The following is a 27,972-nucleotide window of genomic DNA, read 5'->3' on the forward strand; positions in this document are numbered from 1 at the left end:
TTATGGTGGACTACAAAGCTCTTAACAGCTTCTGACCAGATTGCCTTCCCCCATGTATTCCCAACTCAACTGCTTTGAGAAAACTGTTACAGTTACCGGTTCCACATAGAACACCTGCACTTGTGAGAAAGCAAAGTTTTAGTGTGGCGACACAGGTAGACTTTGGAACTCCCTGCCTGCACTTCTTTTTTTATTCCTTTTTTATTTTTTTTTTGAGTGCCTGCAAAAATGAATAAATGTTTGTTTAGGCAAGCCCATCCAGATATTTAAAATGTGGACATGCATTTTAATCTCATTCTCAGCAAACGGTTCATTTGTAATTATTTCTAAATATTTTAAATAGTTGTGTGTAACTTCTTTTACTGATGAAAAAAATTCTGTATGTGTGTGTGTGGGGGGGTGTGAAACCGGGTACCACCTGACCTTGCTATGCCTCTGGAGCTGGAGCTGCAGAATTGGTCCTTTTCCCTGCAAGCTGCTCCTCCACTTTCCGGCCAAGGGAGGCAGATGCTCAGACTCCAGCCAAGAGCCTCACCCCACAAAGGGATATCTGGGCATGGGCGTAGCCAGGGGGGCAGCTGGCCCCCAAAATCCATAAAAAATTATAAGAATCTGAGGTTCTGCCAAGGGAGAGAGGGCTGAGTTGGAGAGACTCGGCATTGCAAGGGTTAAAGGGAAGTGAGCTGCCTTCCTAGAGAGGACAGGAAGCAAGGGGGGGCCAGGTCCTCCAGAGCCAAGGCCCCTCCCTCCCCAGTCCTTTGCTGCAAGAAAGGGGGGGGGTGTTGCTTTGTGTCTCTGCTGCAAGGGCTGCCTCGCTCTCCCCTCCTGGGATCTGGTGAGTCTCCTCTCTCTCTGGGATCTGGTGGGGGTCCCAGGGCTGCAGCAGAAGAGGGTGCATGGGGGGGGCAGATCTGCTCATGTGGGGGGGGACCCCAAGTCAGGGAGGAGAGGGTCCTGCCAGGGAGGGGCCAGGTCTGCCACGCTCTCCTTCCTGCAGATCAGAGGATCCCAAACTCTTTTGACCTTCTGCCTCCCCGCCCTTCAGAAAAAAACTGACTCCCCCGAAATCCTTTACACAAAGGAGTCCCTAGGACTTTAACTCAGCGTCATTTCACAACAGAGGAATCGTGCAAATGGTTTTCCAAAGCTGGATGAGGAGGTGGACTAGCCCCCCCCCCAAAAAAAAAACCCCACAGGGAGGAAGGAAGTTAAGGTGGTAGAGAAAGGAGAGGAGTAAAGAGAGGGATCCCAGCCCAGAGTCTGGCTGCTGCATTGGGGACCAGTTTCCCAGTGTCTCCCAGGGCAGCTCCCCACGGAGGCCACTGCAGCCATCCCCTCGCACCCAGAGCAGGGCATCCCAGGACCACATCCTCTCTGTCCCAAAGGGATTGTTGCTGGCAAAGCAGCCGGAAATGGGCGCTGCTACTCACTGAGCCTCCAGGGACCTTGGCATCAATGGCTGTGGGGGGGTTAAGATATCTAATAGAATAATAAATTTCCTTCACCCTAAGCTTCAAGGGAGGTGTCTTTGGCCTCATCCACTTGGCCCTCAGGGGGTTGTCCAGATACATTCCTGGCCCTCAGAGCAACGAAAAAGGGACCCCACCACAGGAGTCTGCCTGGAGAGCAGGAGAGAGTCCAAGTGTAAGAAAAGGAGACAGAAGCAGGGGAGTGGGGGTGGGGGGAGCAACTCCTGAGGACCCCCGAGTGAGGACCCCCACTAGAGCCAAGCATCCATTTTCCACAAGATACAAATGACTCCCTTGTCAGTCAGTTCTGACTTCATGCATTGACTGGAAGGCAGGAGAAACCAGGCTGATTCATCTCCCAGAAATCCCTTCCGCTGCCTCCACATTTTGCATTGCAATCTTCCTTCTAGGAGAGCTAGAGGCTGCTTCCTCCTATTCCTCCTCCTCTTTCTTCTTCCTCCTCTTCCTCCTCCTCCTCCTCCTCCTCTTTCTTCTCCTTTTAAAAAGGCTCTTTCCACCTGGCCTAGGGGGTGAAGCCCAGACTCATCCTGCCCTACTGTGTTAAATATCTATTCTGTAGTTGAACTCCTTTGTAAGGTTTTATTTTGACATCTTTATAAGAATATTTGTTTTCTGCTATGTTGCTTTGACTATAGACTATATATTTGACTTTCTTCCAATGGTTTTATTTCTATTTTATTGATTTTGTGGGATGTGAAACTGCAGTCAAGTAGAAGATTCCTACAGGGGACACATTAGGGGATGTTTTCTACCACTCAGGAGAAGACTTCCTGTTTCCTCCTGAGCTGGGACAGACTTCCACTCCATGTGACTTGAAGAGGGTGCAGTCTGTTGTACTAGCATGGAGGAGCACACGGCCTCCATCTTCTGATCAGTGTGTCTTCTCCATTTTGTATGTTGCTGTGTGTTTGGAGAAGTGACTCCTTAGTGGCAGTCATTTGGGACTAACTTCTTTATGGAATAGTTCTGGTTGTTATGTAACCTAAGCCTGCCTTCAGGGATATGTCTGTGAACGTGAATGAATCTGTGAGTAAACTACTTTGATATTAACGTGAATCAGATTATTGTGCTTATTCATTTAAAAGGGATTGGAAGGGATTTTACCAGGAAGGAATTTTTAATAGTAAAACTCAGATGAGTCAGCAACAAGCTGATTGCTGCGTAATCTAAAAAAGGGGGATGTATGGAACTAGAATATGGAACTTGCTAGTGCATGTTAGGAAGGATATCGTTCAATAATATATCTTCTTCTAACTCCCCAATTATCCCCACAGATTTAATATGCTGTAAACCACTTTGAGATTTATCTTTAAAATATAAAGTGTTATAGAATTTAAATAAATAAAATAGCTCATGGTTTGGGCTGTGGTGCAGTCCAGCCCTGGTTCCCTCCAAGACTCATCCATGCTTGCTCAGGGAACCTTTTTCTTCTCCTGATATTAGACAACTTTTGTAACTGAACAATGTATTTGCTTTGTAGGATTTCTAGCACCTCTCCTTAAGACAGACAGAACTTGGCAGAAGACCAAAGGGTTCCTTCCGATCTCTCAGAGGCTTCCTGAGACCACAGATGGATGAGCAAGACTCAGCTGGCCCTGGAACAGGAAGAGGCCATGCCAACCAAACTGGGACCACTGGGGGATTCTGGCAACACCCAGTGCAGAAGATCCTGGGTGAGGAGGACACCCTCCGCTCAGAGGTGCAGAGCCAGCAGTTGAGGCAGTTCTGCTGCCAGGAGGCCAAAGGACCCCGAGAGGTTTGCAGCCGACTCTACCACCTTTGCCATCAGTGGCTGAAACCAGAAAGGCACACAAAAGCTGAGATGCTGGACCTGGTGATCTTGGAGCAGTTCCTGGCTGTCCTTCCCCTGGAGATGGAGAGCTGGGTGAGGGAATGCGGAGCAGAGACCAGTTCCCAGGCGGTGGCCCTGGCCGAAGGTTTCCTCCTGAGTCAGGCAGAGGAGAGAAAGCAGGTGAGAGAGACTTTCCTCTAGATACTCCCAAGGGGCTCCAAACAGGGCAGAGAACATCCCATAATGGTCTGCTGATGGCCCATCCTTTTTCTGAGAAGGCGTCTATGGAATGAGTTCTGACATCCTTAAAGCTGTTGGCCCTGACATTCATTTTTTATTTTTTATTTTTTTAATATATATTTTTATTAGTTTTCCAATATAAAACTATACAAAACAAAACATCCAATTTATCACCAACATCTTTTTTTTTACTTCCATCAACATGTTTGAGAATTCTCCGTCTTGATCACTTCTTGCACATTTCTTAATTTAATATTGCACTACAATAATATCTTAATTTACCTTATTTTTTAAACAATATTTCTACCATACATTCTCACAGAGCTTCCTGAAAGCTTACAAATGTTATCTGGTTATCACATATAGTTTTCATATAATCTGTAAATTTAATCCAGTCTTCAGTGAATCTCTTGTCTCGTTGGTTCCGGATCCTTCCTGTTAATTTATCAAGTTCTGCGTATTCCATTAATTTCATTCTCCATTTTTCAATCATAGGTAATTCTTCTTGTTACTATTTTTGGGCCATTAGTATTCTTGCTGCCGTTACTGCGTATAAAAATAACTTCCATTCTGTCTTATTAATTTCATTTCCTATTATTCCTAATAGAAATGCTTCTGGTTTCTTAACAAATGTATATTTCAACATCTTTTGTAACTCATTATATATCCTTTCCCAAAAGCATTTCACTTTTTTATACTCCCACCACATATGGTAAAATGTTCCTTCTTTTTCTTTACACTTCCAACATTTATTACTTACTTTATAAATTTTTGCTGATTTTACTGGTGTAACATACCATCTATATATCATTTTCATCACATTTTCCTTTATTACAGTACACGCAGTAAATTTCAGTCCTTCATTCCACAATTTAACCCAGTCTTTAAATTGTATATTATATCCAAAATCTTTGGCCCAATGGATCATAACCGATTTAACCTCCTCGTCCTTTGTATACCATTCCAATAATAATTTATACATTTTAGACAAAAATTTTACGTCATTATTCACTACTTCCAATTGATATTTTGATTCCTTGTCGATAAAACCTCTTTCTAATACATCTTTTTTAAACATTTCATTAATGTTTTCGTCGCCTCCAAAGGAGGTTACCTGGCGGTCGGGGGAATCACAAAACGGCTGTGCCGGGATCCTGCCCCCTGGATCTCCTTCCAGGGGTGTTTTAGGGGGCTGCGGCACCCTTGCAGCACCCCCTTTTTCCTCCCAAGAGCTGGATTCCCTCTCCAGAGAGAAATCCCGCTTCTCTTCGCTCCTGCGATCAGCCGGAATTCTCTCTGACATTCATTTTTAAATCCTTCTCCCCATTCTCTCTTTTGAATCCTTGTTTCTTTTTCAGGGAAAGGATCTCTTTGCAGAAATGGACCAGATTTCTTCTGAGGCAGAGAGGCCTCCGCTGAGCACCAGAGAGAGGCCACTGGGTAAGGAGGAAGGTGGTGTTTCTCTGTTTGGTCTCATTCTGTTGGTTTTCCAACTCATCAGAGGAGGGAAGATATATTTTTTCACACATAACATCTCTAATGCACCCAAATATCCAAATGCACTCAGCAGGCGAGACTTTCTCAAAGGCCCCTGTGTAGTTTGAGATGCACTGATTTACCTGCGAGACAAGAAGGCACTCTGGGCCTCCCCCTTACCTTTTTTCTCTTGCAGGTGACACAGTGATACTGCCTAGACCTCTTCAACCATCTCTGAATGGGGACAGAATGGAAGCAGCGGCTGTGGAACCAGATCAGGTCAGGGGAAGCAGCCTTGTGGGGACAGAGGCCAAGGGGTGGAACAATGTCCTAGCTCAAGGAATGGTGGTGAACAACAGTGTTGTCTCAGAGTAGGACATTTCCCTTCTTCTTTTAGGGTCCAGTGTGCTTTGAAGATGTTGCTGTTTGTTTCACGGATGAGGAGTGGGCGTTGCTGGATCCTGACCAGAGAGCTCTGCATAAGGACATCATGGAGGAGAATTCTGGGATCATGGCCTCTCTTGGTAAGGCTCCTAGTGGAATCATAATATCAGTTTTTAAATTCAAAACTCCATATGTCACGAACCTCATATATTTTCACAGACCTCAACAGCGCCCCCTACAACACTGGATATTACAGTATCCCCCCCCCAAAAAAACCCTTGAATAGTAAATTACTGTTTTTTCTGTGAATGTTCTTCCTCCCGTTGCAGCTTATTAAACAAGCAGCAGCCTGGTCTGAACTCCCCAGGCCCTTTTGACTGTAAACTTCAGAGTTGTTAGGGAAGTTGAAGTAGCTTCTGTCAGGTTTTCAGTTTTTGTTTTTCCTCCCGTCAGTCTTTGGTTGTCCAAAGAGAAGACTGACATTGGAAACGGAGGGATGCCATGATGGAGCCAAACAAAATCGATTCAAGAGAAGAGCCAGGCTTATCGCATCACAGGTTCCCCTAAGGATGTCGGTTGATCCCCGTTAATTAATGCACCCAACCCTTCAGAAAACCATCCATCTAACCCTCTTGTGTTATGCCTCTATTACCAGATTTAACAAGTATTCTTCCTTAATTTCTCCCTGAGGTGCTAATCCATTTCTCTTCATTGTAGATAGAGATGGACTGGAAATTAACAACATGGGTGACCATGACAAAATCCCCACAATGGAGAAGCTGAATAAATATATTGAATGTGGGAAAAGTTCCTTTTCCACTTCCCATCAAAGAAATCCCATTGGGAAGAAACCCTATCAGTGCATGGAATGTGGAAAGAGATTCAGTCAAAAGGTCAATCTCACTTCCCATCAAAGAATTCATACAGGGGAGAAACCCTATCAGTGTGTGGAATGTGGAAAGAGCTTCAGGAATAGCTCAAAACTCACTTCCCATCAAAGAATTCATACAGGGGAGAAACCCTATCAGTGTGGGGAATGTGGAAAGAGCTTCACTCAGAGCCACAATCTCACTTCCCATCAAAGAATTCATACAGGGGAGAAACCCTATCAGTGTGTGGAATGTGGAAAGGGCTTCTGTCGGAGCACCGATCTCACTTCCCATCACAGAATTCACACAGGGGAGAAACCCTATCAGTGTGTGGAATGTGGAACCAGCTTCAGTAGGAGCTCCTCTCTCAGTTTCCATCAAATAATTCATACAGGGGAGAAGCCCTATCAGTGTGGGGAATGTGAAAAGAGCTTCAGTACAAGCTCCTCTCTGAGTTCCCATCAAAGAATTCATACAGGGGAGAAACCCTATCAGTGTGTGGAATGTGGAAAGAGCTTCCGGAGGAGCTCCTCTCTCAGTTCCCATCAAAGAATTCATACAAAGTTCCCAAAACCCGTCATTATACAGCCAGGGAAAAACTCATCTCTTTAACCAGTCCTTTGGCTGATTGACATCTAATGCCCTTTTACAATGTGGTGGGGAGGTGGGGGTTACAGGTTTTTTTGGGGGGTGTTTTGTGTTTTCATTGTGTGGTTTTATGTTGTAACCGTCCTGAGACCTGTGGTATAGAGAATAAGAGCCAACTCTTAGAGTCTGAGGGGTCTTTGCCCCCCAATAAGATATTTGAGGGGGCCACCCCCCAGTTCATAGGAACAGCCATTCAAATGGCATGCTTGCACCGCATCCTGTGACTCTTTAACCGAGGCGGGGCTTGCTAAACCCCTCCTATATTTTATTCAAGTTGGCACCCCTGCTATAGGGCGCTATAAAAGTCAAATAAATGCATAAATAAAACAAAACGATCTTGGTCGCCTTCTTTTGCACTTGTTCCAGCTTGTCAATATCCTTCTTAATATTAGCATTTTAAAACAATTATGTACCCTTCATGGGTTTCTCAAAAACAAGTCAAGCTAGAGAAATCTCTCTTTTTTCTTTTTCTTTTTTTGGATGGAGTTACAGATTGTTTCTCAGGGGACTGCTGTGGTAATAGTGCATCTTAATTTCAGTAAGGTTTTTGACAAAGTCCCCCGTGATATTTATGTGAGGAAGCTGGTAAAAGGAGGCTGAACTTGGTAACTGTTAGGCGGATTTGACTGACCAAACCCAAAGAGGACTCCTCCATGGTTCCTCATCATCCTGGAGAAAAGAAGAAGAAGAAGAAGAAGAGTTTGGATTTGATATCCCGCCTTTCACTCCCCTTCAGGAGTCTCAAAGCGGCTCACAATCTCCTTTCCCTTCCTCCCCCACAACAAACACTCTGTGAGGTGAGTGGGGCTGAGAGACTTCAAAGAAGTGTGACTGGCCCAAGGTCACCCAGCAGCTGCAGGTGGAGGAGCGGAGACGCGAACCCGGTTCCCCAGATTACGTGACTACCGCTAAAAGTGACAAGATGGGTGCTGCAGGGTTCTGTCCTGGGCCTGTTGTTGTTCAACGTCTTTATGAATGAGTTGGATGAAGGAAATGAGGGGATGCTCATCACATTTGCAGACGACACCAAACGGGGAGCGGAGGCCAATGTGGCAGAAGGCAGAATCCGATCAAGGGCAGGAATAGTACCACTTTCTTTTCCCTTGGTCAGGCCCCAGCTAGAATAAATACTGTGTTCAATTCTGGGCACCACAATTTAAGTATCTTAAATTTTGTTTGCCAGGGGAAATCAAGAAGGTGAGGGAACACAATCCATATTCCTTTTATAACACGTGGCAAATGTTTGTTGAATATATAAATTGTTAAAACTGTTGCAGGAATCCACCCAGCACTCATGGGAAAAGGTGGCGTGATCTTTTAGAACAGGCATCCCCAAACTCGGCGCTCCAGATGTTTTGGGACTACAGCTCCCATCATCCCTAGCTAACAGGACCAGTGGTCTGGGATGCTGGAATTGTAGTCCCAAAACATCTGGAGGGCCGAGTTTGGGGATGCCTGTTTTAGAATAATGAAATGAAACTTTAACAAATGACATGCTGAAAGTCTGAAACAGGAAGTCTTCTCCTGAGTGGTAGAAAACATCCCCTAATGTGTCGTCCACTGTGGGAATATTGTACTTGACTGCAGTTTCACATCCCACAAAATCAATAAAAGAGAAATAAAACCATTGGAAGAAAGTCAAATATATAGTCTATAGTCAAAGCAACATAGCAGAAAACAAATATTCTTATAAAGATGTCAAAATAAAACCTTACAAAGGAGGTCAGGTGGAAAAGGCCTTTTCCACCCTAGGCCAGGTGGAAAGGGCCTTTTTAAAAAGGAGAAGAAAGAGGAGGAGGAGGAGGAGGAGGAGGAGGAGGAGGAAGAAGAAAGAGGAGGGGGAGGAAGAAGAAAGAGGAGGAGGAATAGGAGGAAGCAGCCTCTAGCCCCCCTAGAAGGAAGATTGCAATGCAAAATGTGGAGGCAACGGAAGCGATTTCTGGGAGATGAAGAAGCCTGGTTTCTGCTGCCTTCCAGTCAATGCATGAAGTCAGAACTGACTGACAAGGAAGTCATTTGTATCTTGTGGAAAATGGATGCTTGGCTCTAGTGGGGGTCCTCAGGAGTTGTTCTCCCCCCACCCCCACTCCCCTGCTTCTGTCTCCTTTTCTTTCACTTGGACTCTCTGCCACTCTCAAGACAGACTCCTGGGGTGGGGTCCCTTTTTCTTTGCTCTGAGGGCCAGGAATGTATCTGGACATTATTATTCTCTTAGATGGCTTCACCCACACACAGCCATTGATGCCAAGGTCCCTGGAGGCTCAGTGAGTAGCAGCGCCCATTTCCGGCTGGTTTTCCAGCAACAATCCCTTTGGGACAGAGAGGATGTGGTCCTGGGATGCCCTGCTCTGGGTGCGAGGGGATTGCTGCAGTGGCCTCCGTGGGGAGCTGCCCTGGGAGACACTGGGAAACTGGTCCCCAATGCAGCAGCCAGACTCTGGGCTGGGATCCCTCTCTTTATTCCTGGCCTTTCTCTCCCACCTTTTTTTTGGGGGGGGGGGCTAGTCCACCTCCTCGTCTGGTCTTGCAAAACCATTTGCAGATGTTTCCTCTGTTGTGCAATGAGGCTGAGCGATGTCACACAGAGTTAAAGTCCCAGGGACTCCTTTGTCTGAAGAAGGGAGATCTTTTCTGAAGGGGGGGGGGGGACGGCCAAATGAGTTTGGGATCCTCTGATCTGCAGGAAGGAGAGCGTGGCAGACCTGGCCCCTCCCTGGCAGGACCCTCTCCCCCCTGACTTGGGGTCCCCCCCCATATGAGCAGATCTGCCCCCCCCCCCATGCACCCTCTTCTGCTGCAGCCCTGGGACCCCCACCAGATCCCAGAGAGAGAGGAGACTCACCAGATCCCAGGAGGGGAGAGCGAGGCAGCCCTTGCAGGAGAGACACCAAAGCAAGACCCCCCCTCCTTGCAGGAAAGGACTGGGGAGGGAGGGGCCTTGGCTCTGGAGGACCTGGCCCCCCCTTGCTTCCTGTCCTCTCTAGGAAGGCAGCTCAGTTCCCTTTAACCCTTGCCAAGCCGAGCCCCTCCAGCTCAGCCCTCTCTCCCTTGGCAGAACCTCAGATTCTTATCATTTTTTATGGATTTTGGGGGCCAGCTGCCCCCCTGGCTACGCCCATGCCCAGATATCCTTTTGGGGGTGAGGCTCTTGGCTGGACTCTGAGCATCTCCCTCCCTTGGCCGGAAAGTGGAGGAAGAGCTTGCAGGGAAAAGGACCAATTCTGCAGCTCCAGCTCCAGAGGCATAGCAAGGTCAGGTGGTACCCGGTGTCACACACACACACACCCCCCACACACACATACAGAAATTTTTCCATCAGTAAAAGAAGTTACACACAACTATTTAAAATATTTAGAAATAATTACAAATGAACCGTTTGCTGAGAATGAGATTAAAATGCATGTCCACATTTTAAATATCTGGATGGGCTTGCCTAAACAAACATTTATTTATTTTTGCAGGCACCAAAAAAATAAAAAAGGAATAAAAAAAGAAGTGCAGGCAGGGAGTTCCAAAGTCTACCTGTGTCGCCACACTAAAACTTTGCTTTCTCACAAGTACAGGTGTTCTATGTGGAACCGGTAACTGTGCCAGTTTTCTCAAAGCAGTTGAGTTGGGAATACATGGGGGAAGGCAATCTGGTAGAAGCTGTTAAGAGCTTTGTAGTCCACCATAAGATGAGTGGGACCAGGACAATGGCTCGCCTAGCCTGAGAAACGTGGCTTTAGGGAGTTTTTTGTAAACCCAACTTTTTTCGTTAAGTACCTTTCATCATCCTCAAGCACCAGCACCAGCCAATAGTCATTTTAACCACCAATCAGAAAGAAGCCGTTCCAAAGCAGTGTTGTGGTGCAGAGACAGACAGACAAGTCTTTGGGAGCAGCCAGATTTTTATGTGTCAAACAAAAGCACCATGCATTGCCCTAAAAGTGATCCATGCGACGGTCATCTCCAGGCTTGCCTACTGTAATTCACTCTATGCGGGGCTGCCCTTGAAGCTGTCCCAGAAACTCCAGCGGGTGCAGAATGCTACAGCGAGGCTCCTCACGGGGTCCCTGCCATGGGAACATATTCAACCAGTGCTTTTCCAGCTGCACTGGCTCCCGGTGGAGTACAGGGTCAGATTTAAGGTGCTGCTTTTGACCTTTAAAGCCCTTCACGGCCTAGCACCCTCGTACCTACGGGACCGCCTCTCCTGGTATGCCCCACGGAGAGCCTCAAGGTCCATAAATAGCAACACCCTAGTGGTCCCGGGCCCTAAGGAAGTTAGATTGGCTTCAACCAGAGCCAGGGCCTTTTCAGTGATGGCTCCAGCCTGGTGGAACGCTCTGCCTCATGAGACCAGGGGCCTGCAGGATCTGATTTCTTTCCGCAGGGCTTGTAAGACAGAGTTGTTCCACCTGGCCTTTGGCTTGGAGCCAATTTGATTCCCTCCCTCCCTCTCTTTCTTTTTTCCTTTCCTTCTCCTCGTGCGATGAGGCTACATTTTAATATTTAATGTTTCAATATTTCAATGTTGTATTTTAATTTTGTTTTTAAGTTGCAATCATTCATCTTGTTTTTATTATTGCTTCTAAGCCGCTCTGAGCCCGGCCTTGGCTGGGGAGGGCGGGGTATAAATAATAAAATTATTATTATTTATTATTAAAAGTCCAGGGAACATTAGATGCTTCTATTTTTTCCGATGAAGTGTTTTATTCAGTCTCACCTGCAATCATGTGTGCTGAACACACAGAAACACATACAGATAATGAAATTACTGGGAGTTACAGTCTCCAAATAAAACTCAACACATGCAAGCAGATTGATGGAATAGTACACATGATTTCCCCATTTCCTTTTTAAAAAACATTTTTTTCCCTTTATCTTCATGGTACAGAAGATAAATATTCAGAAAGCAATAGTTACAACAGTAAACAAAAAGTAACTTGTCCTGATGGAATTTCAGACTTTCAGCATGTCACTTGTTAAAGTTTCATTTCATTATTCTAAAACAGGCATCCCCAAACTCGGCCCTCCAGATGTTTTGGGACTACAATTCCCATCATCCCTGACCACTGGTCCCGTTAGCTAGGGATGATGGGAGCTGTAGTCCCAAAACATATGGAGCGCCGAGTTTGGGGATGCCTGTTCTAAAAGACCACGATACATTTTCCCTGAGTGTTGGGTGGATTCCTGCAACAGTTTTAACAATTTATATATTCAACAAACATTTGCCACGTGTTATAAAAGGAATATGGATTGTGTTCCCTCACCTTCTTGATTTCCCTGGGCAAACAAAATTTAAGATACTTAAATTGTAGTGCCCAGAATTGAACACAATATTCTAGGTGGGTCCTGACCAAGGCAGAAGAAAGTGGTACTATTCCTGCCCTTGATCGGTTAACGGAGGTCTGCAATGAGATAATGGAGGGGAAAAGAGCGCCGGAAACGTGGAAAGAGGCCTACATCACACTTATACCGAAAAATGAATCTGAAAAGACACAACTTAAAAATTACCGCCCCATATCCCTACTTAACGTGGATTACAAAATCTTTGCTGACATTTTGGCTAAAAGACTGAAAAAAGTTTTGTCTGGATTGATACATAAGGACCAAGCTGGCTTTCTTCCAGGCAGATATATGTCAAACAACACAAGGAACTTGATTGACATTCTTGAAAAATTGCAAGTTAATATTAACACAAAAGCCGTTTTGATATTTATTTATGCGGAGAAAGCCTTTGACAACATTTCTTGGAGTTTTATGAAGAAAAATTTGCAAGGGATGGGGGTGGGAGAAAGGTTTGGAAATGGTATAAGTGCGATTTATTCAGAACAGAGGGCAAAACTAATAGTGAACAATGCAGTTACGGAGGAAGTTAAGATAGAGAAAGGGACACGACAAGGTTGCCCAATTTCCCCACCGCTTTTTATTTCAGTACTGGAGGTCTTGCTGAACATGATCAGAAGGGACCAACAGATTCAGGGTATACAGGTCGGAGCTAAACATTATAAACTTAAAGCATATGCAGATGACCTAGTCTTGACATTACAGGAGCCAATCCCTAGTACTAAGAGAGCTTTGGAAATAATACAAGAATTTGGTCAGGTGGCAGGATTTAAGTTGAATAAATGAAAAACCATGGTGTTGGAGAAGAATTTAACATCGAATGAAAAGGAAAGGTTTCAGGGAGAAACAGGTTTATCATTGGTGAAAAAAGTGAAATACCTAGGGGTAAATATGACTATTCCTGCCCTTGATCGGAATCTGCCTTCTGCCACATTGGCCTCCGCTCCCCGTTTGGTGTCGTCTGCAAATGTGATGAGCATCCCCTCAGTTCCTTCATCCAAGTCATTTATAAAGACGTTGTACAACAATGAGCCCAGTACTGAACCCTGCAGCACCCCTTTGGGTTCGGTCAGTCAAATCCACCTAACAGTTACCTCATTCAGCCAACATTTTACCAGGTTCCTCACATAAATATCACGGGCAACTATTTCCACAGCAGTCCGCTGATCAACAAACTTTCTAACTCCATCCAAAAAGAAAAAAGAAGAAGAGAGATTTCTCTGGCTTGATGTTTTTTTGAGAAAGCCATGTTTTCAATTTGTATGTTTATGTTCTGAAACACCGTGAAATCAGATAAAGGGCACATAATTTTTTTAAATGATGATAATAAGGATATTGACAAGCCGAAACATATGCAAATGAAGGCGATCAAGATGGTCTTGCTTTATTTATGCATTTATTTAATTTCTATAGCGCCCTATACCTGGGGTGCCAACTTGAATAAAATATAGAAGGGGTTTAGTAAGCCCCTCCTCGCTTAATCAATACATGATGTGGGGCATGCATGCCATTTGAATGGCAATGCCTATCAACTGGGGGGGTGCCCCCCTCAAATATTTTATGAAGGGGCAAAGACCCCTCATCCTCTAAAAGTTGGCTCCTGTTCCCTGCTGTTGCATTCTGAAGGCAAAGGACGGACTGGACCCTGATTAATACAATAGACACGTGGCTTGACCAGCAAGACCCTGGGAGAAAGTGCGCATTCCACTTCCTGGCCCAGGTCGTTTTTATTAACAAAAGAACTTTAACACAGCGTTTGTAAGAACCAATCAGATTTCCTCTGAGCATTTCAAAAAATCCTCACGTGGGGACAAAGTCAGATCAGAGGAAGCCTCTTAACTACAAAGAACTATTTACTATTTGAGCATGCATACATGTTCAGGCTAAATAAACAGGAACCAAGGAGGAATTAACAAACCCCGGTGGTAATAAACCCAGCAGTAAAAGGAAAGAAAGGCATTTTACCACATCCATGTGAACTCTGTTCCTGGCCCTAAGATCTACCTAAAGATTAACAGAAGCTACATCAAAGCTACCTCCCTATTTTTATGTACCCAGGAGGCCTGGTAAGCAACTGGTCTGTGTTAGAATGCTTTACACGTGACTGACAGACATAGAGAAAATGGGGCAGAGATGCAGAGGCTTGTGGGATTGATCAGAAATCAAGTCAATGACCCAAACCCAGTCAAAGTGATGCTTTCACCATTGACACAGTAGCTTGCTTCATTTTTCATAATTCCTCATAGCAATCCCACATGACCAGACACCTACACCCACAGTTCTCAGAATGGTTTCAACATAAAATCACAATATGAAAACACAAAACACAAAACCTGTAACCCCCACCTCCCCTGGCAAACAAAAGTTGAGATTCTTAAATTGTGGTGCCCAGAATTGAACACAGTATTTATTCTATGTGGGGTCTGACCAAGGCAGAAGAAAGTGGTACTATTCCTGCCCTTGATCTGATTCTGACTTCTGCCACATTGGCCTCCGCTCCCTGTTTGGTGTCGTCTGCAAATGGGATGAGCATCCCCTCAGTTCCTTCATCCAAGTCGTTTATAAAGACGTTGAACAACAACGGGCCCAGGACAGAACCCTGCAGCACCCCTCTGGTCACTTTTCCCCAGGATGAGGAGGAACCATGGAGGAGGACAATTTGGGTTCGGTCAGTCAAATCCACCAGTTACCTCATTCAGCCCACATTTTACCAGCTTCCTCACATAAATGTCGCAGAGGACTTTGTCAAAAGCCTTACTGTAATTGAGATGCAGTATTTTCACAGCAGTCCCCTGATCAACAAAGTTTGTAACTGCATCCAAAAAAAGAAATGAAAAAGAGAGATTTATCGGGCTTAACTTGTTTTTGAGAAAGCCCTCTGTTCAACCTGTCTGTTTTTGTTGTGAAACACCATGAAATCCTCAGGTGATGGGCACATAATTTTTTTAAAATGATGATAATACAAAGGATATTGTCAAGCTGGAACATGTGCAGATGAAGGCGATCAAGATGGTGTTATTATATTTATTTCATTTCTATAGCACCCTATAGCAGGGCTGCCAACTTGAATAAAATATAGGAGGGGTTTAGTAAGCCCCACCTCGGTTAAACAGTCACAGGATGCGGTGCAAGCATGCCATTTGAATGGCTGTTCCTATGAACTGGGGGGGTGCCCCCTCACATATCTTATTGGGGGGAAAAGAGCCCTCAGACCCTAAGAGTTGGCTCCCATTCCCTACACCCACAGGTCACAGGACAGTTACAACATAAAATCACACAATGAAAACACAAAACACACAGCCCAAAACCTGTAACCCCCAACTCCCCACCACATTTAAAAAGGGCATTAGATGTCATTCAGCCAAAGGCCTGTTTAAAGTGGTGTGTTTTTCTCTAGCGCTGAAAGTTGTATAATGAAGGGTTTTCCACTCTTCGTATGAATCCTTTGATGGGAAGTGAGATTGGAGCTCTGACTGAAGCTCTTTCCACATTCCACACACTGATAGGGTTTCTCTCCGGTATGAATCCTTTGATGGGAACTGAGATTGGAGCTCTTCCTGAAGCTCTTTCCACATTCCACACACTGATAGGGTTTCTCCCCTGTATGAATTCTTTGATGGGAAGTGAGAATGGAGCTCTGATTGAAGCTCTTTCCACATTCCACGCACTGATAGGGTTTCTCCCCTGTATGAATTCTTTGATGGGAAATGAGATTGGAGCTCGTACTGAAGCTATTTCCACATTCAAAGCATTGATAGGGTTTCTTCCCTGTATGAATTACTTGATGGGAAGTGAGACTGTGGCTGTGACTGAAGCTCTTTCCACATTCCACGCACTGATATTGTTTCACCCCTGTATGAATTCTTTGATGGGAAGTGAGACTGTGGCTGTGACAGAAGCTGTTTCCACATTCAAAGCACTGATAGGGTTTCTTCCCTGTATGAATTACTTGATGGGAAGTGAGACGGTGGCTATGACTGAAGCTCTTTCCACATTCCACACACTGATAGGGTTTCTCCCCTGTATGAATTCTTTGATGGGAAGTGAGAGAAGAGCTCTTCATGAAGCTCTTTCCACATTCCACACACTGATAGGGTTTCTCCCCTGTATGAATTCTCCGATGGGAAGTGAGACCGGCGCTCTGACTGAAGCTCTTTCCACATTCCACACACTGATAGGGTTTCTCCCCTGTATGAATTCTCTGATGGGAAGTGAGATTGGCACTCTGACTGAAGGTCTTTCCACATTCCACACACTGATAGGGTTTCTCCCGTGTATGAATTCTCTGATGGGAAGTGAGATTGGCGCTCTGACTGAAGGTCTTTCCACATTCCCCACACTGATAGGGTTTCTCCCCTGTATGAATTCTCTGATGGGAAGTGAGATGGGAGCTCTGATTGAAGCTCTTTCCACATTCCACACACTGATAGGGTTTCTCCCCTGTATGAATTCTCTGATGGGAATTGAGATGGTGGCTGTGACTGAAGCTCTTTCCACATTCCACACACTGATAGGATTTCTCCCCTGTATGAATTCTCTGATGGGAATTGAGATGGTGGCTGTGACTGAAGCTCTTTCCACATTCCACACACTGATAGGATTTCTCCCCTGTATGAATTCTCTGATGGGAATTGAGATTGTGGCTGTGACTGAAGCTCTTTCCACATTCCATGCACTGATAGGGTTTCTTCCCAATGGGATTTCTTTGATGGCAAGTGGAATAAGAACTTTTCCCACTTTCAAGATATTTATTCAGCTTCTCCATTGTGGGGATTTTGTCATGGTCACCCTTGTTCTTGATTTCCAGTCCATCACTATCTGCAATGAAGAGTAATGGATTAGCGTCTCAGGGAGAAATTAATGAAGAATACTTGTTAACACTGGTAACAGAGGAATAACAGAAGTGGGTTAGATGGAAGGTTTTCTGATGGGTTGGGTGCATTAATTAACGGGGATCAACTGACATCCTTAGGGGAACCTGTGATTCGACAAGCCTGGCTCTTCTCTTGAATGGATTTTGTTGGCCTCCATCATGGCATCCCTCCATTTCCAATGTCAGTCTTCTCTTTGGACAACCAAAGACTGACGGGAGGAAAAACAAAAACGGAAAACCTGACGGAAGCTACTTCAACTTCCCTAACAACTCTGACATTTATACTTAAAAGGGCCTGGGGAGTTCAGACCAGGCTGATCCTTCTTTAATAAGCTGCAACTGGAGGAAGAACATTCACAGAAAAAACAGTAATTTACTGTTCAAGGTTTTTTTGGGGGGGGTTGTGATATCTGGTGTTGTAGGGGGCGCTGCTGAGTTCTGTGAAAATATATGAGGTTCTTCACATATGGAAGTTTGAATTTAAAAACAGATATTATGATTCCACAGGGAGCTTTACAGAGAGAGGCCACGATCCCACGATTCTCCTCCATGACGTCCTTATGCAGAACTCTCCTCTCAGGATCCAGCAACTCCCACTCCTCATCCGTGAAACCAACAGCAACATCTTCAAAACACACTGGACCCTAAAAGAAAAAGGGAAACTGTTGTTCACCACCACTCCTTGAGCTAGGACACTCTTCCACCCCTTGACCTCTGTCCCCACAAGGCTGCTTCCCCTGACCTGATCTGGTTCCACAGCCGCTGCTTCCATTCTGTCCCCATTCAGAGATGGTTGAAGAGGTCTAGCCAGTATCACTGTGTCACCTGCAAGAGAAAAAAGGTAAGGGGGAGGCCCAGAGTGCCTGCTTCTCTCACCTAGAAAGGAATGCTGTGATCACCAATAGTCAGCATGGATTTCTCAAAAATAAGTCATGTCAGACTAACCTGATCTCGTTTTTTGACAGAATTACAAGCCTGGTAGATGAAGGGAACGCAGTGGATGTAGCCTACCTTGATTTCAGCAAGGCATTCAACAAGGTGCCCCATGATATTCTTGTAAAGAAGCTGGTAAAATACGGTCTTGACTATGCTACCACTCAGTGGATTTGTAACTGGCTGACTGACCGAACCCAAAGGGTGCTCATCAATGGTTCCTCTTCATCCTGGAGAAGAGTGACTAGTGGGGTGCCACAGGGTTCTGTCTTGGGCCCGGTCTTATTCAACATCTTTATCAACGACTTGGATGATGGACTCAAGGGCATCCTGATCAAATTTGCAGATGACACCAAACTGGGAGGGGTGGCTAACACCCCAGAGGACAGGATCACACTTCAAAATCTGTCAAGATTAGACAGATTAGAGAACTGGGCCAAAACAAACAAATGAATTTTAACAGGGAGAAATGTAAAGTATTGCACTTGGGCAAAAAAAATGAGAGGCACAAACACAAGATGGGTGACACCTGGCTTGAGAGCAGTACATGTGAAAAGGATCTAGGAGTCTTGGTTGACCACAAACTTGACATGAGCCAACAGTGTGACGCAGCAGCTAAAAAAGCCAATGCAATTCTGGGCTGCATCAATAGGAGTATAGCATCTAGATCAAGGGAAGTAATAGTGCCACTGTATTCTGCTCTGGTCAGACCTCACCTGGAGTACTGTGTCCAGTTCTGGGCACCACAGTTCAAGAAGGACACTGACAAACTGGAACGTGTCCAGAGGAGGGCAACCAAAATGGTCAAAGGCCTGGAAACGATGCCTTATGAGGAACGGCTAAGGGAGCTGGGCATGTTTAGCCTGGAGAAGAGGAGGTTAAGGGGTGATATGATAGCCATGTTCAAATATATAAAAGGATGTCACATAGAGGAGGGAGAAAGGTTGTTTTCTGCTGCTCCAGAGAAGCGGACACGGAGCAATGGATCCAAACTACAAGAAAGAAGATTCCACCTAAACATTAGGAAGAACTTCCTGACAGTAAGAGCTGTTCGACAGTGGAATTTGCTGCCAAGGAGTGTGGTGGAGTCTCCTTCTTTGGAGGTCTTTAAGCAGAGGCTTGACAACCATATGTCAGGAGTGCTCTGATGGTGTTTCCTGCTTGGCAGGGGGTTGGAGACGATGGCCCTTGTGGTCTCTTCCAACTCTATGATTCTATGAGGTGAATCAGTGCATCTAAACTACAGACGGGCATTTGAGAAATTCTCGCCTGCTGAGTGCATTTGGATGTTTGGGTGCATTTCAGATGTTAGTTGCGCCGAAATATATCTCCCCTCCTCTGGGCTCTTGGTCCCACTATCTCCCCCAACAAAAGATGAAAAGAACCCACAGATGAGTTGGAAAATGAACAGAATGAGACTAAACAGAGAAAAACCTCCTCCCTCCTTACCCAGTGGCCTCTCTCTGGTGTCCAGCGGAGGCCTCTCTGCCTCAGAAGAAATCTGGCCCATTTCTGCAAAGAGATCCGTTCCCTGAAAAAGAAAAAGGATTCAAAAGAGAGAATGGGGAGAAGGATTAAAAAATGAATGTCAGGGCCAACAGCTTCAAGGGTGACAGATCTCATTCCATGGATGCCTTCCCAGGAAAAAAAAATGAGACATCAGAAGAGCATGATGGGATGTTCTCCATCCTGTTTGGAGGCCTTGGGAGTATCCAGAGGAAAGTCTCTCTCACCTGCTTTCTCTCCTCTGCCTGACTCAGGAGGAAACCTTCGGCCAGGGCCACCGCCTGGGAACTGGTCTCCGCTCCGCATTCCCTCACCCAGCTCTCCATCTCCGGTGGAAGGACAGCCAGGAACTGCTCCAAGATCACCAGGTCCAGCATCTCAGCTTTCGTGTGCCTTTCTGGCTTCAACCACTGACGGCAAAGGTGGTAGAGTCGGCTGCAAACCTCTCGGGGTCCTTTGGCCTCCTGGCAGCAGAACTGCCTCAACTGCTGGCTCTGCATCTCTGAGCGGAAGGTGTCCTCCTCACCCAGGATCTTCTGCACAGAGTTTTCCCAGAACCCCCCACTGCTCCCGGTTTGGATGGCATGGCCTCTTCCTGTTCCAGGGCCAGCTGAGTCTCGCTCACCCATCTGTGCTCTCAGGAAGCCTCTGAGAGATCGGAAGGAACCCTTTGGTCTTCTGCCAAGTTCTGTCTGTCTTAAGGAGAGGCGCTAGCAAATCCTACAAAGCAAATAAATTGTTCAGTTACAAAAGTTGTCTAATATCAGGAGAAGAAAAAGGTTCCCTGAGCAAGCATGGATGAGTCTTGGAGGGAACCAGGGCTGGACTGCACCACAGCCCAAACCATGAGCTATTTTATTTATGTAAATTTCTATAACACTTTATATTTTAAAGAGAAATCTCAAAGTGGTTTACAGCATATTAAATCTGTGGGGATAATTGGGGAGTTAGAAGAAGATATATTATTGAACGATATCCTTCCTAACATGCACTCGCAAGTTCCATATTCTAGTTCCATACATCCCCCTTTTTTAGATTACGCAGCGATCAGCTTGTTGCTGACTCATCTGAGTCTTACTATTAAAAATTCCTTCCTGGTAAAATCCCTTCCAATCCCCTTTAAATGAATAAGCACAATAATCTGATTCACGTTAATATAAAAGTAGTTTACTCACAGATTCATTCACGTTCACAGACAGGCAGGTTGTTACATAACAACTAGAACTATTCCATAAAGAAGTTAGTCCCAAATGACTGCGACTAAAGAGTCACTTCTCCAAACACACAGCAGCATACAAAATGGAGAAGACACACTGATCAGAAGATGGAGGCCATGTGCTCCTCCATGCTAGTACAACAGACTGCCCCCTCTTCAAGTCACATGGAGTGGAAGTCTGTCCCAGCTCAGGAGGAAACAGGAAGTCTTCTCCTGAGTGGTAGAAAACATCCCCTAATGCAGTGTTTCCCAACCGGTGTTCCGCGGCACACGAGTGTGCCGTGAGACGTTGCCTCGTGTGCCGCGAGATGCCTGGAGGGAGGCGGGCGAGTCGGGCGGCGAGAGGCGGGGCGGCGGCGGCGAGGAGAGGCCGCGCCTCCTGCTGTTGCCTGGCGCTCCTCCTCGCAGCCGGAAGCGCTGCCTGGGCGCCTCCGCGCGACTCTGCCTCGCTGGGTTTGGTCTCCCAGCAGAGACGGGTCACACGCGCCCCTCCCTCCCTCCCTCAGCCTGCGCGGAGGGAAAGCCAGAGAGAGGCATCGCTCCTGCGCGGCGGGAGAGGGAGCAGCCGGAGCGATGCCCCAAACGAGCGCATGGGACCGGAGGGGAAATCCTCTCCGAGGCGGATTGAGCGCAGCTGAGAGAAGCCTTTCGAGGAGCTGCCGTGTCCCCTGGAAACCCCCTTCCCAGCTCTGCCTCAGCCGCCGCCGCCTCAGTTGCCGCCGTCCCTCAGTCCCTCGCTCTGCTGCCTCCTCCCACCCCCAAAGCTTGGAGGTTCCCCAGCAAGGGGGAGGGAAAAAACTTTCACTTTTGTGCGTCCCTCCCGGCGTGACGCTGCGCGCTGACGTCACGGGGCGGGGCTTTAATGGTGGTGTGCCGCGAGATTTTTTTTCAGTAAACAGGTGTGCCGTTGCCCAAAAACATTTGGGAAACACTGCCCTAATGTGTCCCCTGTAGGAATATTGTACTTGACTGCAGTTTCACATCCCACAAAATCAATAAAAGAGAAATAAAACCATTGGAAGAAAGTCAAATATATAGTCTATGGTCAAAGCAACATAGCAGAAAACAAATATTCTTATAAAGATGTCAAAATAAAACCTTACAAAGGAGGTCAACTACAGAATAGATATTTATCACAGTAGGGCAGGATGAGTCTGGGCCTCACCCCCTAGGCCAGGTGGAAAGGGCCTTTTTAAAAAGAAGAAGAAACAGGAGGAGGAGGAGGAAGAGGAGGAGGAAGCAGCCTCTAGCCCCCCTAGAAGGAAGATTGCAATGCAAAATGTCGAGGCAACGGAAGGGATTTCTGGGAGATGAAGAAGCCTGGTTGCTCCTGCCTTCCAGTCACTGCATGAAGTCAGAACTGACTGACAAGGGAGTCATTTGTATCTTGTGGAAAATGGATGCTTGGCTCTAGTGGGGGTCCTCACCTGGGGGTCCTCAGGAGTTGTTCTCCCCCCACCCCCACTCGCCTGCTTCTGGCTCCTTTTCTTGCACTTGGACTCTCTGCCACTCTCAAGACAGACTCCTGGGTGGGGTCCCTTTTTCTTTGCTCTGAGGGCCAGATATGTTTCTGGCCAACCCCCTGAGGGCCAAGTGGGCGTGGCCAAAGACACCTCCCTTTAAATATAAGCGGGAAATAATAATAACAATAATGATAATAATAATAATAATAATTCTCTTAGCTTAACACACACACAGCCACTGATGCCAAGGTCCCTGGAGGCTCAGTGAGTAGCAGCGCCCATTTCCGGCTGCTTTGCCAGCAACAATCCCTTTGGGGCAGAGAGGATGTGGTCCTGGGATGCCCTGCTCTGGGTGCGAGGGGATTGCTGCAGTGGCCTCCGTGGGGAGCTGCCCTGGGAGACACTGGGAAACTGGTCCCCAATGCAGCAGCCAGACTCTGGGCTGGGATCCCGCTCTTTATTCCTGGCCTCTCTCTCCCACCTTTCCTTCCTTCCTTCCTCCCTCCCCGTGAGTATTTTTTTGGGGGGGGGCTAGTCCACCTCCTCGTCCAGCTTTGGAAAACCATTGGCACGTTTCCTCTGTTGTGCAATGAGGCTGAGCGATGTCACTCAAAGTTAAAGTCCCAGGGACTCCTTTGTGTAAAGAAGGGAGATCTTTTCTGAAGGGCGGGGAGGCAGAAGGCCAAATGAGTTTGGGATCCTCTGATCTGCAGGAAGGAGAGCGTGGCAGACCTGGCCCCTCCCTGGCAGGACCCTCTCCTCCCTGACTTGGGGTCCCCCCCCTGCATGAGCAGATCAGGCCCCCCCCCCAGGCCTCCTCCCCTGCTGCAGCCTTGGGACCCCCACCAGATCCCAGAGAGAGAGGAGACTCACCAGATCCCAGAGAGAGAGGAGACTCACCAGATCCCAGGAGGGGAGAGGGAGGCAGCCCTTGCAGGAGAGACCCCAAAGCAGGAAAGGACTGGGGAGGGAGGGGCCTTGGCTCTGGAGGACCTGCCCCCCCTTGCTTCCTGGCCTCTCTAGGAAGGCAGCTCGGTTCCCTTTAACCCTTGCCAAGCCGAGTCCCTCCAGCTCAGCCCTCTCTCAGATTTCTATCATTTTTTATGGATTTTGGGGGCCAGCTGACCCCCCGGCTATGCCAATGCCCAGATATCCCTTTGGGGGTGAGGCTCTTGGCTGGACTCTGAGCATCTCCCTCCCTTGGCCTGAAAGTGGAGGAGCAGCTTGCAGGGGAAAGGACCAATTCTGCAGCTCCAGCTCCAGAGGCATAGCAAGGTCAGGTGGTACCCGGTGTCACCCCCCCCCCCCCCAGAATTTTTTTCATCAGTAAAAGAAGATACACACAACTATTTAAAGTATTTAGAAATACTTACAAATGAACCGTTTGCTGAGAATGAGATTAAAATGCATGTCCACATTTTAAATATCTGGATGGGCTTGCCTAAACAAACATTTATTTATTTTTGCAGGCACCAAAAAAATAAAAAAGGAATAAAAAAAGAAGTGCAGGCAGGGAGTTCCAAAGTCTACCTGTGTCGCCACACTAAAACTTTGCTTTCTCACTCGTACAGGTGTTCTATGTGGAACCGGTAACTGTGCCAGTTTTCTCAAAGCAGTTGAGTTGGGAATACATGGGGGAAGGCAATCTGGTCAGAAGCTGTTAAGAGCTTTGTAGTCCACCATAAGATGAGTGGGACCAGGACAATGGCTCGCCCAGCCCGAGAAAAGTGGCTTTAGGGAATTTTTTGTAAACCCAACTTTTTTCGTTAAGTACCTTTCATCATCCTCAAGCACCAGCACCAGCCAATAGTCATTTTAACCACCAATCAGAAAGAAGCCGTTCCAAAGCAGTGTTGTGGTGCAGAGACAGACAGACAAGTCTTTGGGAGCAGCCAGATTTTTGTGTGTCAAACAAAAGCACCATGCATTGCCCTAAAAGTGATCCATGCGACGGTCATCTCCAGGCTTGACTACTGTAATTCGCTCTACGCGGGGCTGCCCTTGAAGCTGTCCCAGAAACTCCAGCGGGTGCAGAATGCTGCAGCGAGGCTCCTCACGGGGTCCCTGCCATGGGAACATATTCAACCAGTGCTTTTCCAGCTGCACTGGCTCCCGGTGGAGTACAGGGTCAGATTTAAGGTGCTGCTTTTGACCTTTAAAGCCCTTCACGGCCTAGCACCCTCGTACCTACGGGACCGCCTCTCCTGGTATGCCCCACAGAGAGCCGGCCTGGTGGAACGCTCTACCTCATGAGACCAGGGCCCTGCAGGATCTGATTTATTTCCGCAGGGCCTGTAAGACAGAGTTGTTCCACCTGGCCTTTGGCTTGGAGCCAATTTGATTCCCTCCCTCCCTCTCTTTCTTTTTTCCTTTCCTTCTCCTCCTGCGATGAGGCTACATTTTAATATTTTAACGTTTCAATATTTCAATGTTGTATTTTAATTTTGTTCTTAAGTTGTAATCATTCATCTTGTTTTTATTATCGCTTCTAAGCCGCTCTGAGCCCGGCCTTGGCTGGGGAGGGCAGGGTATAAATAATAAAAATATTATTATTTATTATTAAAAGTCCAGGGAACATTAGATGCTTCTAATTTTTCCGATGAAGTGTTTTATTCAGTCTCACCTGCAATCATGTGTGCTGAACACACAGAAACACATACAGATAATGAAATTACTGGGAGTTACAGTCTCCAAATAAAACTCAACACATGCAAGCAGATTGATGGAATAGTACACATGATTTCCCCATCTCCTTTTTAAAAAACATTATTTTTCTTTATCTTCATGGTACAGAAGATAAATATTCAGAAAGCAATAGTTACAACAGTAAACAAAAAGGAACTTGTCCTGATGGAATTTCAGACTTTCAGCATGTCATGTGTTAAAGTTTCATTTCATTATTCTAAAACAGGCATCCCCAAACTCGGCCCTCCAGATGTTTTGGGACTACAATTCCCAGCATCCCAGACCACTGGTCCTGTTAGCTAGGGATGATGGGAGCTGTAGTCCCAAAACATCTGGGGATTGAGTTTGGGGATGCCTGTTCTAAAAGCCCACTATACATTTTCCCGTGAGTGTTGGGTGGATTCCTGCCACAGTCTTAACAATTTATATATTCAATAAACATTTGTCATGTGTTATAAAAGGAATATGGATTGTGTTCCCTCACCTTCTTGATTTTCCCTGGCAAACAAAATTTAAGATACTTAAATTGTGGTGCCCAGAATTGAACACAGTATTTATTCTAGCTGGGGTCTGACCAAGGCAAAAGAAAGTGGTACTATTCCTCCTGCCCTTGATCTGATTCTGCCTTCTGCCACATTGGCCTCCGCTCCCCGTTTGGTGTCGTCTGCAAATGTGATGAGCATCCCATCAGTTCCTTCATCCAAGACATTTATCAAGACGTTGAACAACAACGGGCCCAGGACAGAACCCTGCAGCACCCCTCTTGTCACTTTTCTCCAGGATGAGGAGGAACCATGAAGGAGTCCTCTTTGGGTTCGGTCAGTCAAATCCGCCTAACAGTTACCAAGTTCAGCCTCATTTTACCAGCTTCCTCACATAAATATCAAGGGGGACTTTGTCAAAAACCTTACTGAAATTAAGATGCACTACTACCACAGCAGTCCCCTGAGAAACAATCTGTAACTCCATCCCAAAAAAGAAAAAGAAAAAAGAGAGATTTCTCTAGCTTGACTTGTTTTTGAGAAAGCCATGAAGGGTACATATTTTTTTTAAAATGCTAATATTAAGAAGGATATTGACAAGCTGGAACAAGTGCAAAAGAAGGCGACCAAGATCGTTTTGTTTTATTTATGCATTTATTTGACTTCTATAGCCCCCTATAGCAGGGGTGCCAACTTGAATAAAATATAGGAGGGGTTTAGCAAGCCCCGCCTCGGTTAAAGAGTCACAGGATGCGGTGCAAGCATGCCATTTTAATAGCTATTCCTATGAACTGGGGGGTGGCCCCCTCAAATATCTTATTGGGGGGCAAAGAGCTCTCAGACTCTAAGAGTTGGCTCCCATTCCCTACACTCACAGGTCACAGGACGGTTACAACATAAAATCACAGAATGAAAACACAAAACACCGCCCCCAAAACCTGTAACCCCCACCTCCCCACCACATTGTAAAAGGGCATTAGATGTCCATCAGCCAAAGGACTGGTTAAAGAGATGAGTTTTTCCCTGGCGCTGAAAGCTGTATAATGAAGGGTTTTGGGAACTTTGTATGAATTCTTCGATGGGAACTGAGAGAGGAGCTCCTCCTGAAGCTCTTTCCACATTTAAAGCACTGATAGGGTTTCTCCCCTGTATGAATTCTCTGATGGCGAGTGAGACTGCTGCTGTGACTGAAGCTCTTTCCACATTCCGCACACTGATAGGGTTTCTCCCCTGTATGAATTCTTTGATGGGAACTCAGAGAGGAGCTTGTACTGAAGCTCTTTCCACATTCCACACACTGATAGGGTTTCTCTCCTGTATGAATTCTTTGATGGGAAGTGAGATTGGAGCTCTGACTGAAGCTCTTTCCACATTCCACGCACTGATAGGGTTTCTCCCCTGTATGAATTCTTTGATGGTAAGTGAGACTGGCGCTCTGACTGAAGCTCTTTCCACATTCCCCACACTGATAGGGCTTCTCCCCTGTATGAATTCTTTGATGGGAAGTGAGATTGTGGCTGTGAGGGAAGCTCCTTCCACAATCCACACACTGATAGGGTTTCTCCCCTGTATGGATTATTTGATGGGAACTCAGAGAGGAGCTTGTACTGAAGCTCTTTCCACATTCCCCACACTGATAGGGCTTCTCTCCTGTATGAATTCTTTGATGGTAAGTGAGACTGGCGCTCTGACTGAAGCTCTTTCCACATTCCCCACACTGATAGGGCTTCTCCCCTGTATGAATTCTTTGATGGGAAGTGAGATTGTGGCTGTGAGGGAAGCTCTTTCCACAATCCACACACTGATAGGGTTTCTCCCCTGTATGGATTATTTGATGGGAACTCAGAGAGGAGCTTGTACTGAAGCTCTTTCCACATTCCCCACACTGATAGGGCTTCTCCCCTGTATGAATTCTTTGATGGGAAGTGAGTTTTGAGCTATTCCTATAGTCCCAAAACATCTGGAGCGCCGAGTTTGGGGATGCCTGTTCTAAAAGACCACGATACATTTTCCCATGAGTGCTGGGTGGATTCCTGCAACAGTTTTAACAATTTATATATTCAACAAACATTTGCCACGTGTTATAAAAGGAATATGGATTGTGTTCCCTCACCTTCTTGATTTCCCCTGGCAAACAAAATTTAAGATACTTAAATTGTGGTGCCCAGAATTGAACACAGTATTTATTCTAGCTGGGGCCTGAGCAAGGCAGAAGAAAGTGGTACTATTCCTGCCCTTGATCTGATTCTGACTTCTGCCACATTGGCCTCCGCTCCCCGTTTGGTGTCGTCTGCAAATGTGATGAGCATCCCCTCAGTTCCTTCATCCAAGTCATTTATAAAGACGTTGTACAACAATGAGCCGAGTACTGAACCCTGCAGCACCCCTCGTCACTTTTCTCCAGGATGAGGAGGAACCATGAAGGAGTCCTCTTTGGGTTCGGTCAGTCAAATCCGCCTAACAGTTACCAAGTTCAGCCTCATTTTACCAGCTACCTCACATAAATATCAAGGGGGACTTTGTCAAAAACCTTACTGAAATTAAGATGCACTATTACCACAGCAGTCCCCTGAGAAACAATCTG

The 27,972-nt window shown here is 46.2% G+C and overlaps 2 protein-coding genes across 16 annotated transcripts in view; one reads left to right on the top strand and one right to left on the bottom strand.

Annotated features, from left to right (window-relative positions):
- LOC114595218 (zinc finger protein 75D-like) overlaps window positions 1-27,972 on the bottom strand; it is a 437,997-nt gene that overhangs the window by 76,440 nt on the left and 333,585 nt on the right. For 5 of the 15 annotated variants that reach the window (XM_077927865.1, XM_077927874.1, XM_077927859.1 and 2 more), the window contains one exon: window positions 13,901-17,048. In XM_077927865.1, the coding sequence (XP_077783991.1) occupies window positions 15,604-17,048 (1,445 nt within the window). In that variant the 3' untranslated portion in view covers window positions 13,901-15,603. Of the gene's footprint in view, window positions 1-9,714; window positions 9,855-13,900; window positions 17,049-17,608; window positions 17,748-17,845; window positions 17,929-19,485; window positions 19,568-19,769; window positions 20,263-23,121; window positions 23,243-27,972 lie in introns of those variants that run through there. The other 10 variants (XM_077927864.1, XM_077927863.1, XM_077927860.1 and 7 more) reach the window with 7 other exon arrangements.
- Window positions 668-6,863, top strand: LOC144327412 (zinc finger protein 213-like). The gene is made up of 6 exons (XM_077926750.1): window positions 668-835; window positions 2,971-3,462; window positions 4,881-4,962; window positions 5,195-5,277; window positions 5,396-5,522; window positions 6,100-6,863. The coding sequence occupies exons 2-6, from the start codon at window positions 3,061-3,063 to the stop codon at window positions 6,861-6,863; spliced, it is 1,458 nt and encodes a 485-aa protein (XP_077782876.1). The 5' UTR covers window positions 668-835; window positions 2,971-3,060.

The sequence above is a fragment of the Podarcis muralis genome, chromosome 4 (assembly GCF_964188315.1).
Source record: "Podarcis muralis chromosome 4, rPodMur119.hap1.1, whole genome shotgun sequence".
Taxonomy (NCBI): domain Eukaryota; kingdom Metazoa; phylum Chordata; class Lepidosauria; order Squamata; family Lacertidae; genus Podarcis; species Podarcis muralis.

Coding starts and splice junctions, on each gene's coding strand:
- LOC144327412 (XM_077926750.1), top strand. CDS start 3,061: ATGGATGAGCAAGACTCAGCTGGCCCTGGAACAGGAAGAGGCCATGCC. Junction 4,963..5,194: donor CACCAGAGAGAGGCCACTGG/GTAAGGAGGAAG, acceptor TTTCTCTTGCAG/GTGACACAGTGATACTGCCT. Junction 5,523..6,099: donor TGGGATCATGGCCTCTCTTG/GTAAGGCTCCTA, acceptor TCTTCATTGTAG/ATAGAGATGGACTGGAAATT.